We start from the raw sequence: 12,044 nt of genomic DNA on the forward strand, positions 1-12,044 counted from the left end.
TAGGTTAAGGTTTGCTTGTAATGTCTATGTAATGTCCTCTAAAGTGACAACTTTGTATGTGCAGGTGTGTGAGAAGGAGAAGTTGCTGACAGAGAGGAACCAGCTGAAGGCATGTATGGGTGAGCTGTGGGAGAACTTCTCCTGCCTGTCCCAGGAAGTGTGCAGGGATGTCCAGCTGAGTCCAGAGCAGGTCCAGTCTTTACACCACTACTGCCCAGTGCTCCGCCCTGCCAACTCCACTGCCAGCAACAACGCCACCAACGAGCCTAAGGGCGCCCGGAGCCCCGCCACCACCAACACCACCACCAGCATCGACCTCACTACTCACTCAGGCTCAGCCACACCAGAACCCAGCTTCCATGGGTCACCGGAGAGTGAGCCTGACATGGCTGTTAGAAATGGGGCAGACAAAGATACGGACAGCCAAGATGCCTGCTTGTACACAGAGTCAGGGCTGTCCACAGAAACATCGAACCAGACAGTAACAGTCGATTTTTGCCAGGAAATGACTGACAAATGTACAACTGACGAGCAGCCAAGGAAGGACTGTACTAAGTAGTAGTGATTCTCTATGTTGTTGTTGATTTTTTTTTATTTAATTTTACTCTTCTGACAAACCCACTCTCTGGGTTGTTGAGATGTCAGCCTCTCTCAGTGTTCACCGAAAAACAAGCTTTTTTTGTATTTATGTCTTTTGTTTGTTCGTTTGGTTTCGTTTTTGAACGGTTGACACTAAAGTTGTCTTAACAGCAGCAATACTGTCCTCCAGGTATTTCCTCTTACCATGACAGAGTGGGAACTTCTCACCAAACCCTTACAATGGTGCTACACTTGCCCCGGCAGCAACACTCACAGTGAAGACGTTGTTCTTCTTGTGTTACTCATCACAGCTCAAAGTTGGACATCATCGGACCTTAACAGCAGCTCTCTTTGTCTCTCTGTGTACAAACAGCATCTCTGTTTGTGCCTTTCTCTTTCCCACTTAGGCTTCTCTTTTTCCCACTCTGTCTTTATGAATCTTCTCTACCTCTTTCTGTCTAACTTCATGTCTACGTTTATGTCGCTCTCTCTCTCTTTCTGTGCTTCTTTTCTCGTTATATCTTAGTGGCCCTTTTCGTCACAGCAATTCAAACTCAGGAAAAATCCTCTGAATGTTCAACCTAATTCATAAAAAATGAGAATACAGTTTCTGTACATGAGGAAGTCACAATGCAGTCAGACTGTAAAATGTTCATATGCAAAAATGTCTTTAAATGTCTCACATTTGTATTTCTGTACAGGACAACTTTGTACAGACTGTAACCGAAAACATTCCTCCTTTGCCTTCCTCAGCACTGAACTGAAAGGAAAAAAGGGTTTTGCAGGCGGTTATATGGCTATTTTTATTGCCCACTCATCAGCAATACCATTGTATGTGGATGTTGTAATGACTTTCAAGTGCTTGTTTGGCAGAAATGTATATAGTATGGAGCATGAATGGAGCATGATGACTCTAACAGTGATTTTGTACAGGTAGAGGCTTAGATTAGATCTTTTTCACCGGGCTTTTATCAGGCACCTTTATGCTTAGGAAAAATCTTTGCTTTGCTATTTCCTGTCCTGCCTAATGAACATTCCCCTTAATGGTGGGTGTTCTTAAACTCAGGAAATCAGGTTGATACACATGTAGACACACACAAACAGTACATACATACACAAGCATCAACACACGTAAAAGTTTGAGTCCCATGCATGCGTAAAAGTTATACGTTCAAGATATGTTGGGACGCATGGCTCCTTTCCACCTTTGACTCTTTTTTGAAATGTGGAAAAAAAAAGAGATTTGCCTTGGGTTTTTGAGTAAATGTTATTTCTTATCAGTATTTAAATATGCTATTTGTGGACACACTTTAGCTTTCTTATGTGTTGCTGTGTGATGTTCAGAGACAGCCAAAAGTGACAAATACTCATTTTTTTCTAAATGATCCTGATATGATAAACACCCATAGAGGAAAATTTATGAAAATCTGACATTATGAAGTACATTGTTTCCAGCCACAGCCTCTTAGCACCATTTAGCACTTCAATTAAGGTATTTGTCTTTGTTTCAGACCCCTTAAACATCTGAGACTGGAGCACTTAATATTGGCACTTGAAGAGCAAACATTGTGATATGATTCTATGAATATAGAGTAAAACATTTAAAGATGATTTTCTAAAAGATAGACTCAAAAGGAAGCCAGTGTTTTAGGATAAGAGTGATCACACCTTATATTTCTCTGTAGGAACTGAATAAGCTAATTCAGAATTGATTTGATGTAAAAGTTGTGTATTTGTTGTCAGAATTACTGAGTAACAATCATATAAAATGGGAACATTTAATTTTCTTTTCTTTTTTTTTGTGTGTGTGTGATGTGCATGCATGCTGCCTTTAGCCTAGCTAGTTTATCAAGCTTCTGTTTGTCTCCCTACTGCAGTCTGCTTGATTTGTATTTCTGTGTATAAATAAGCTGAATTATCTAAACCCTCACTAGAAGCATGCGTTAAAGTACAAACAGGGCCATGTTCTAGTACTAAGGTAGAATTCAATTGGAATGCAAATTTAAAAAAATGCATTTACTTATTGCTATTTCAAGCACTAATCCGTGTTCTGAAAAGGAGATTCCTGAAGTGTGCTATTCAAACTCTATCTTATTGATATCTGCCTACTCTTTTACCCAGTTTTTTTTTTTTTTTTTTTTTTTTTTTGTGAGTGTGTGTGTGTATTTGCTGGCACTGTCAAATGTTGCTGCTGGCAAATACAGTGTTTTATTTCTCTTTAAGACTAGGCCACAGTTCAAATGCCTGACAAATATATCTTAATATTTTGTGGCCAAATACATCTGGGATTGGTGCTTTAAAGTTCCGATGAAATATCTAGAAGTTCTCCCTGTGACTTTAACAATAGATGTGAAGTTAAGACATGAGCTCAGATGTTTCTCAGCTGAACTCAAAGTATATTTTTTAAACCTGTCAATAAATTGTAAAAGTACATAAATCTGCACACTAACAAACATGACACATGCATATATTGATAAAGCTCACACACACGCACACACACGCCCAGGGCATATGTTGAGGCACAGCTTGACTGCAGAACAGTAGTGCTTTTTTGTTGACTGGTGTTTTTTCGGTGCTTTTTTTTACAGTTTGTGCTCTTTTCATTGTAGTACGCATATTTAGTGAAATGCAACAGTATTTACCCATCTGGAGATTCTAACAGGTTGAAGCCAGAAAATGAAAGTGGAACAATCTATGTTACAGAGGCTTATTTTCTGCAAACAATATGCAACTTTTTCTCTCTGTGTACTTTTTTATTTGACAGTAATCATAGGCCTTGTGTTGCATTGGAGAGCACAGGCATCTCTGTTTTTCAGTTTGGAGAAACTAAGTCCATAAAGCTTGAGTTGTAACTTAGGCTTGTTTGCTGATGATGTGCATCTGTACAACTAGGTAGATATCCCATTAAAAAACAGATGTTTCCATCTATGGTAGTCATTTACAGTATTAACAATGTCCACACTGTAATTCTGATCAATTTGATGTCATAAATTCATGCTTTTCTTTCAAGAACAACATTTCTTTGTGACCCCTACTTATGAATGGTACGTAACAAATGCTCAACTTCCGTGGAGCTAAAATGTAGAGATGACACAATGACCCTCTGAACATGATCCCTGAAGCTCACTGCATGCTCCATCATTCATAGTTTGGTGAAAGCATAATAACAGGCATCCGCAACGTCAGTGGTAACATTTCTTTTATGTTTGTGGTTAAAATGGTTAGTTCATTTATAAGTCCAAGTTTTGGGATATCTGCTGCTTAAGATTTCTGCCTTCATTCTGATACTACGGGGAATCTGTGCTGATATCACTGAAAAACATCTTACTTTAAGCTGTACATTTTTATCATATAGCTTTGTAGCACCAGTGAAAGTGCCAGTATTTTGGAATTTGCAGAAACCTTAGACGATCTCACAAGTTTGGCAAATAAAACCAAAAGTATCTGAATAGCTATATACCAGTAATGTTTTTTCTTTTTTAATTTCATTGTTTTATCCAGCAGACACAGATGCGTTTGTGTCTGATGAATGTAAGTCCAATATTCGCTCTCTTTTAGCTCTGTTTTGGTCTCCACCAATTTCTGATTAAAGTCTGTGTTGTTCACTGTGTTCATTGGCAACCCTTATGCTAACCTTATGTCTGTTTGGTGCTGGGAAGGTAGCTCACAATGAGCTTAACTGAACTTTTCTTGCCCTGCCGATTGCTGCTGGAAATGAGAACAGTGAGAGCAAAGTTTACTAGTTATAAAGCAAAAACAAGGAGCTAAGAACGGTGGATAAGTTCTGCAGATTTCAAGTAAAATACAGAGTGATAGGTTTCTGTAGGTGACCTCTCACATTATGCATACTCATCTGATCAAACCCTTATATAAAATAATGGTTACTGCAACTTGAAAACAACTAACTAACAATTTTAAGCATAAGAAACTTCTAAAAATGTATTTAGCAATGAATAGTCCTCCAGCATAGACACTTTTTTTATGGCCATTGTTTAAATAAACTATTTGCTGTTGCTGTAACTCTGTAATTGAATGCTCTTACCTTGTTGCTGTGCATTTGTCGTGTTTAGTTCAACGTTTCTGTTGCTGCTTCCTTTAAACAAACACTGGCTTTTCAACTCCAAAGGTTGTTCGACAAAATAATATGAACAAAAATATGCCTTTTTTCATGACTGCTCAACTTTCTTGAAAAAAATCTGTTTTCCTGGTTGAATCCACAGGTTTATATCATGGAGTCAAAATTTTGCTAAATGTTTACAAACCGTTGTCATGTCATGTATGATCAATTTTGCCATGTAAAATCTTTCAGTTCAATTGGACAGGTTCTTGGTATTGTTGAAGACAAAGAATGAGTTTCTTCACCATGTCTTTAATCAAACGTTAAGATGGGTCAGCATTACATGGATATAAGTGCAACTCCAATATTTGCCTTAGAACTTGCAGAGGCCATAGTTCACATTCAAGTGAAATGAGTGTATGCAGGGGCCTGTGCCCCAACCCAGTCACCAGTGCGGACTTTCTCACACTTATCTACCTGTGAAATCCTTCATACCTCTCATAACTGGTCAATGACTGTATCAGCAAACTGCATCAGGTGTTTTTTCTACATGCTTTTTACACAGATTATATGGATTATTGTATTAGTATTTTGGTGCATCATTTTTAATGTGATAGCTGTTGAGCTTGTAGTTCAAGTTGTTGTTTTTTTTCTTTCATTTTTGTAGATGACTGTTTTGTGTTAATATTGTTAATTCAAAATAGCTGTTATTTACTTATCTCTACTTCTTACCTTTATAATTTTTAAATGCTACCTGACCCTAATTAATTAAAAGGACTTAATAATCATTGTAAATATAGTATTGTGCAAACCAATTTTCATTAATTTCAATTGCTAGTGTTATATAAATGACTTTTTGTCTAGACACCATTTCTCTTTATGAAATAAAGAAACATGCATATCACATCTTGTTTCATTATGTTTTTGGTAAAATAATTAGGTGTTGCTATGTTTTAAAGCTCCTTTCACTTATTTTAAACAATTGATTGGTCGATCAATTCATTAATGGATTAATCTAGTAATTCAGTGAAGGCATTTGGGGACACAAAAATTATGTGACCATATAAAACTGTAGGGATATAACAATTCTATGACAACTATAACAACCAATGGATTGGTTCAGACTTACAGTTTTGATCCAAATGATCACAGCAATTCAGTCTCACACTACACTATATTTCCCAGTTAGTCTATAACCTTGTGTTTTGTGAAGAGGAGGCCCTGTTAAGTGAGTTTGTTAAAACATTTACTGCCTCTGGTTAAGACTGAAGAAAATCAATAATTTTTTGGGTTGTAGAACCTAAAACAGAGATTAAAACACTCTGAGTTCCATGAAACTGCTTTGTTAGTTAAAGTGATGTCTTTACACATATTAATTCAACCCATGGGGCATATAAAAATATTTATTGCTGTTAACAGTTTTGATTCCCTGCCTCTTGGAGAGTCTACAAGACGCTTATAGATTATTTTATACACATTGACTTTGAAAGCAGTACTACAATGTTTTAGTTTTGTCAATTTCAGGTCGGTTTCATTAGTTTGTTTGCTTTTGAGTTGTGGTTCAATATAACTCTTTAATTGTTGTTGTTTAATTGTTTTGTAAAGTGACCTTTATGGGTTTTTCTTTCTTTAGCGGAAGGGTTCCAACAATTTTGTCCATGTCTGAAATTACCAAATAGAGAAGAGGGGCCCAAGAGATTTGACCATGAATATCCACAGGAAATGTCATTAAACATATCATGTCTGAGACAGAGGGCAACCAACTGGCTCTCATCATGCATGACATTCAGACTAACACACCAGTCAAACAAAACAGAGGGAAAATCGTTTAATAGAAAAACAAAAGTGAATGACGTTCTGTCAAATTTGTCAAATACACCCATAATCAACATTGGGCCTCTTTCAACCAAACAAAATGTTCTCCTCATCATTTTTCTTCATATCTCATTTATGGTGTCCAGAAAATACCTTCAATTACATACAAAATATCAATAAAAAAGATTCTGTGGGTATTGTTGGTACAGAATATGAAGCAAATTATTAAGCAATTTCTGTCTGTAGACTGTATGTTAACATATTTTAACAGAAGCTCTTGTTCATGCACATACATACGTAATAACAAAATTGGTGGAGTTGAGAAAAGATGGGATTTACTGGCAATCAGGATCCTCATTCCCATTTGAACTCCTGTATGTCTGTAGTTAGGTCATTTTTTATTTACTTTTTCATGATTGAAGACAGCTCCAGAATCACGCTCTGAAAAATGTGAGGACAATGCACGGTTAAAACTTATATTACAGACACAAACACATTTGTCTTAAGGTCAATCCATGCTTTCTGTTTGCCCTCTAATATCTCTTTCTGTTCTCTTGGACATTATAGCTGACAGAAATAATTGGAGGTGAGTGAACTTAAAAATACATAGGTAACTATGGGTAAAGCTGTAGTTATTACTGTAGGTGTCAGGTAGTTGTGATGTCAGTCGGTTGTAAATATTAAATGGGATTTTTAAAAAAGAAATCTGTCGGAGGGAAAGCCGACATGTATTCACAGAAAGTAAGAGTTGACCTCAATCCCAATATAATTAAACTGTGATATTAGTGATGAGTGTGTTTCATAAAACACTTTATGTTAATTGTATTATTTCCTTAATTATACAACCTGAAGCAGAATAGTGTGTACAGGACACACAGCATTGTGTATGTGTGTTCACCTGCTAGATTTCACTGAAGCAGACATAAAACTACTTTCTCGCTCTTTCACTGCTGCTGTTATACAACTGAGAGTGAAATGGTTAATGACAGATGTTAGTCCACGAGCAAACATCTGGATTCGTCACTGACTGGGTATGTACTGTGATCAGCCACAGCATTTAATCAAACTCATGGTTTTAATGTTGTAGACGGTTGTAGCCTAATCATTGTATTTTAATATTGGCCAGCAGAGGGAAGCCTCAAACTCCCAGTTCTAAATGTGAAGTGCACAATAAGGCCTTCAGCACAAAAGAACCCAGGATGACAACTCAAGTACATCCCAGAGATCAACGCTCTCTTCACCATGACACACAAAAGGCACAGCTGGACTGATAACTTCCACATCTGAAATTAAAGGAATCCTGTCATACTTGTTACACAACTGAGTAATGGACCCACAGTCATGATCTGTGTGTGTGAAGCACACAAACCTGCACAAGTATTCTTCACCTTTCTCCAGGCTTACATCCAACTTAAGGACTTTTAATTCAGGACTATTGAGTGTGATGTTTTATCCTGATATGTGTCCTATGTAAAGCTAACAGTCCTGATGTTAGTGTTTATAATCATTTAATGCATATCATTATATAAGAAGCACTGTATTTCTTGTTCTCATTTTGCATCTGTATTTAACATATTCCAGTAATCTACAGTTAAGTCTGTGCAGTTTGTTCCCCAGCTCAACATATGGAAGTGTCCTTGAGCAAGACACTGAACCCCGAGTTGATTCTGGTGGTTCAGGCACCATGTACGTTGATCAGCGTGTGAGTTGTAAAAAACATTGTAAAAAGATTCAATAAGTAAGAAAACTGCTTTATAAGTGCAGATCATTTAGTCAGTTTGTCTTTTTGCTTTACTTTGTTACCTCAATCATTTTCAGCTAACTGCCCCCAAAAGACCATGATGTCTGGTTTAGAAACTCTTCTCGCTCTTCAGCTGTGTTACCATAAATTTCTAATAATTACTTATTCTGTAAAATAAATAAACTTGCATTAGCAAACATGACATGCAACTGGGAGACAGCATTAATGTTTGCTGATGATAGGCCTCTCTATGATTCTGTAATTAATCCTTTAAAATACAGCCTTAACCCCGCTGCAGTAGTCATTCACAGTACTAACAACATCTACCCTGTATTTTATTTTGATGTTGGAAAAATAGCTTTGCTTTTAAAAACATAGAAATTCTCTCTCTATGTCTATGTAAGTGTCTTGTCCAGGAGTCAGGTCGTGTTACAGTTCATTGGCGGCCACTCTAGGAGCTGACCCACTTATTTGCTTTTGTTTACTATTATGACTTTTCAGCCTGGTGCTAAATTACACTTTAAACTGACTGCACTGACTTAATAACATATTAAACATTTGAACAATATCCCTCTGGGATTAATAAAGTTTTTTGAATCTTGAACATTCAGTTAAACATAATGATGATTTCTACTCTCACCATAGACATCCTCCTCCCGCTGGCGGGTGGTGGTGGGGTCACCGCTGGACTGTCTCCCTGGCTTAAGTGCTGGACCTCGCTGTCTGTCCCACTCTGAGATTCGGCGCTGTCAGACGGTGTTGCCAGCTTTCCCTCGGACAGTCCTCTGGACATAAAGCTGCACTTTCTGGCTGTGGGGTAGTGATCGCTCTCAGGGGAATCACTCAGGTCACTCAGCTCCTTACAAACACTCACTCTGCTTTGCTTCCTCAGAGCTGCTGGGATTTCCATGTGGCTGGCCCTCAGCGTGGCTCTAGGTCCTGAGTAGTGTGGCTGACCTGAGCCATGAGGTCCATTTGATTCATCACTGCTACACGAGGGCTTCCTGTTGTCGAGAGTGTAGCGCCGTTCCACAGCCCCCAGCTCCTGTAGCTCCTGGATTTCAGCTTGGCTTGGCCTGGATGTCTGTGCAAGCTGCTGATTGGAGTTGCAGGACTGCCTTTGATTCAGATAGGCCACTGGGGGGAAACTGAAAGGCACAGTCTCTCCAAGAGCACTAGACACAACAGGGCAAGTTGCCTGCGTGAGTTGCATCAACCTCTGAGGTGATGAGTTGGTGAGCACACAAACCTGCTGCACCATGGAGTTTTTCTTTGACCTGCACACACTGTCATCATCTCCATATTTGTATCCGTACAAACTTTGTTTAATCTTCTTCACTCCCAGATGGAAAATCTCTAGGAGGTTGAGGAATAGAGACACTCCAGAAATAACCAGCATGAAGACCATAAAAATGTTCTTCTCTGTTGGACGTGACACAAAACAGTCCACACTGTTGGGGCACGGCAACCTCTCACATTTGTACAGAGGAGACAGTCCAATGCCATACAGAGCACACTGACCGATAATGAAACCCACCTCCACCACAGATCTGGTCAAGATATGGAAAACATATGTGCGCAGCAAGGAGCCTCTGAGGGGAGCCTTCCTTACTTTCTTCTGTTCATCTAGTTTCCGGAGCTCTCGCTCGATTCTCTTATGGTCTTGCACTGGGTCTGTCCCCTCTAGTTCGGCTTTCAGACAGGCTTTTTTTCTGTGCCTCTCTTTCTCGAGGGTCCTCAAGCGGTATAAGGCATGCCCCATGTAGACCAGAGAAGGAGAGGACACAAAGATGATCTGAAGGACCCAGTAGCGGATGAGGGAGATGGGGAAAGCCTGATCGTAGCAGACGTTCTTGCAGCCCGGTTGCTCTGTGTTGCAAACAAACTCACTCTGCTCATCATCCCAGACGTCTTCAGCTGCAACACCAAGCACAAGCATCCGGAAAATGAAAAGGATGGTGAGCCAGATCTTCCCCACAATGGTAGAATGAATGTGGACCTCTTCCAAAATGCTCCCTAATAGGTTCCAATCCCCCATTTTCTGTCACATTATTCTAACCTGTCAGTGAAGAAATAAAAAAATGAGTTGTCCTTTTTCACAAAACAGAAGGTGGATATGCCGTAAAAATGACTTTACTCACATGTTGTCTAGAATCTTTGTCTCGTGTAATTCAGCATAAAGCAGCTATGGACACATCAGGACTCAGCAGTGGTCCCTTGAAGACTGTGCACTGTGCAGTGTAGCTGACACTACTTTACTGCTGTGACAAAGTAGGACTCCAGTGATTGATCCTCCACATGACCCTATAATGCCCCGAGGTTGGTTTCACCAGGCCACTTTTAACAGGACGCTACACTGGAACAGCACCAACTCTGTCAATACACAGACAAGGACAGTGTTTTCAACGTTATTGTTTATCCACTATATGGCAAAGACATTGATTCTTTAACTCCTTAATATACATTAAGTACAGCCTTTCGAGTGTTTTGTGGTGTAAGTTTAGTTTCAGTGAACTGACTGAATCTTACTGCTACAGCATGTGATAGCTTGTCACTTTGGATAAAAGCAACTGCTAAATGACTAAATGTAAATGTAAATGATAGTTTAATAGTATGTTACCAACCTTGTGGATAAACTTTAAACCATTTCCTGATTCAGCATGGTTCTGCCAATGTGCACAAAGACGCTCCCTTGCCATAATACTCAAGTACAGATTAAAGTATATGTACATACTTTCTTGTTTATATTATTTCACTACATATCAGAGGCTAAAGAACATTTTAATTTTTAATTCAATTAAATTTTATGTTTATGGGGGGTTGAGGAGAGGAGAGGAGTTCAGTGTGTCAGTAGAGGTCCCCCAACAAACAAAACCAATAGCAGCATAACTAAAAGATGATCTATAGTCACTCAGTCAGCTCTAATTATAAGCTTTATAAAAAGGAAAGTTTTAAGTCTAGTCTTAAATGAAAAGAGGGTGTCTGCCTCCTCAACTTGAACTGGGAGCTGGTTTAATAGGAGATAGTTAAAATCCCAATAAAATCCCAAATGCCAAGCACAACAGAGGTCCTCTCAATAAACTTTACAGTGTTAGACCGTACAAAATATAACTGTATACAGAATTATATAGAAAACACAACAACCCCACTTGAGCAATCGCTACTCAACAGTGGAAGGAAAAGGGGGAGACTGTGTAATACAATGTTGGAATCTATACTAATGCAGCACTAAGATCTAACAAGACGAGTATAGAGAGTAGTCCATTGAGTAGTTTACAGTGCTGAAAACAAACCTGAGGTTGTTCTTATTTTATAATCTATTAATGAGGAATAATGTGTGGCTCTAGCTTTAAAGAGGGCTGTTTTATATTTTATTAAATCTCTCCAGACTAGGCAAGACCTCCTCCTTTCCAGCTTACATGATTTCTGCTTTAAGTTACAAATTTGTGAATTGTACCATGGAGCTAACTTCCTCTGATTCACTACCTTCTTTTTCAGAGGGGCATCAGTATGGACTATTGTTTGGTTTGAGGCTGCAGTATTATCAACAAGATAATCAAGTGGAATTTTATCTTTAGTAAAATATAGTTCAGTACTGTAAATTCAAATGTAATTAAGAAATGGTGAGATAAAAGAGGGTTTTGGGGAAAAACTATTAACTGATCAACTTCCACACCGTATGTCAGAATAAGATCAAGGGTGTGATTAAAACAGTGAGTGGGTTTATTTACACTTTGGGTAAAACCAATGGAGTCTAATAGTGAATTAAATGCAGTGTTGAGGCAGTTATCATCAACATCTACATGGATATTAAAGTCACCCATTATAATGACTTTATCTGCACTAAGAACT

At 38.4% G+C, this 12,044-nt stretch overlaps 2 protein-coding genes across 3 annotated transcripts in view; one reads left to right on the top strand and one right to left on the bottom strand.

Annotated features, from left to right (window-relative positions):
• Positions 1 to 5,837, top strand: part of bach2b (BTB and CNC homology 1, basic leucine zipper transcription factor 2b) — a 78,077-nt gene extending 72,240 nt beyond the window's left edge. For both annotated transcript variants that reach the window (XM_026341334.1, XM_026341333.1), the window contains exon 5: positions 65 to 5,837. In XM_026341334.1, the coding sequence (XP_026197119.1) occupies positions 65 to 559 (495 nt within the window). In that variant the 3' untranslated portion in view covers positions 560 to 5,837. The remainder of the gene's footprint in view (positions 1 to 64) is intronic.
• A 1,016-nt stretch (positions 5,838 to 6,853) lies between these two features.
• Positions 6,854 to 10,230, bottom strand: cx52.6 (connexin 52.6). Its single transcript, XM_026341335.1, has 2 exons — positions 8,833 to 10,230; positions 6,854 to 6,892 (listed from the first exon to the last, which is right to left on the bottom strand). Exons 1-2 carry the CDS (start codon positions 10,228 to 10,230, stop codon positions 6,854 to 6,856), a joined length of 1,437 nt encoding a protein of 478 aa, XP_026197120.1.
• Positions 10,231 to 12,044: the final 1,814 nt, after the last annotated feature.

The sequence above is a fragment of the Anabas testudineus genome, chromosome 24 (assembly GCF_900324465.2).
Source record: "Anabas testudineus chromosome 24, fAnaTes1.2, whole genome shotgun sequence".
NCBI lineage: Eukaryota > Metazoa > Chordata > Actinopteri > Anabantiformes > Anabantidae > Anabas > Anabas testudineus.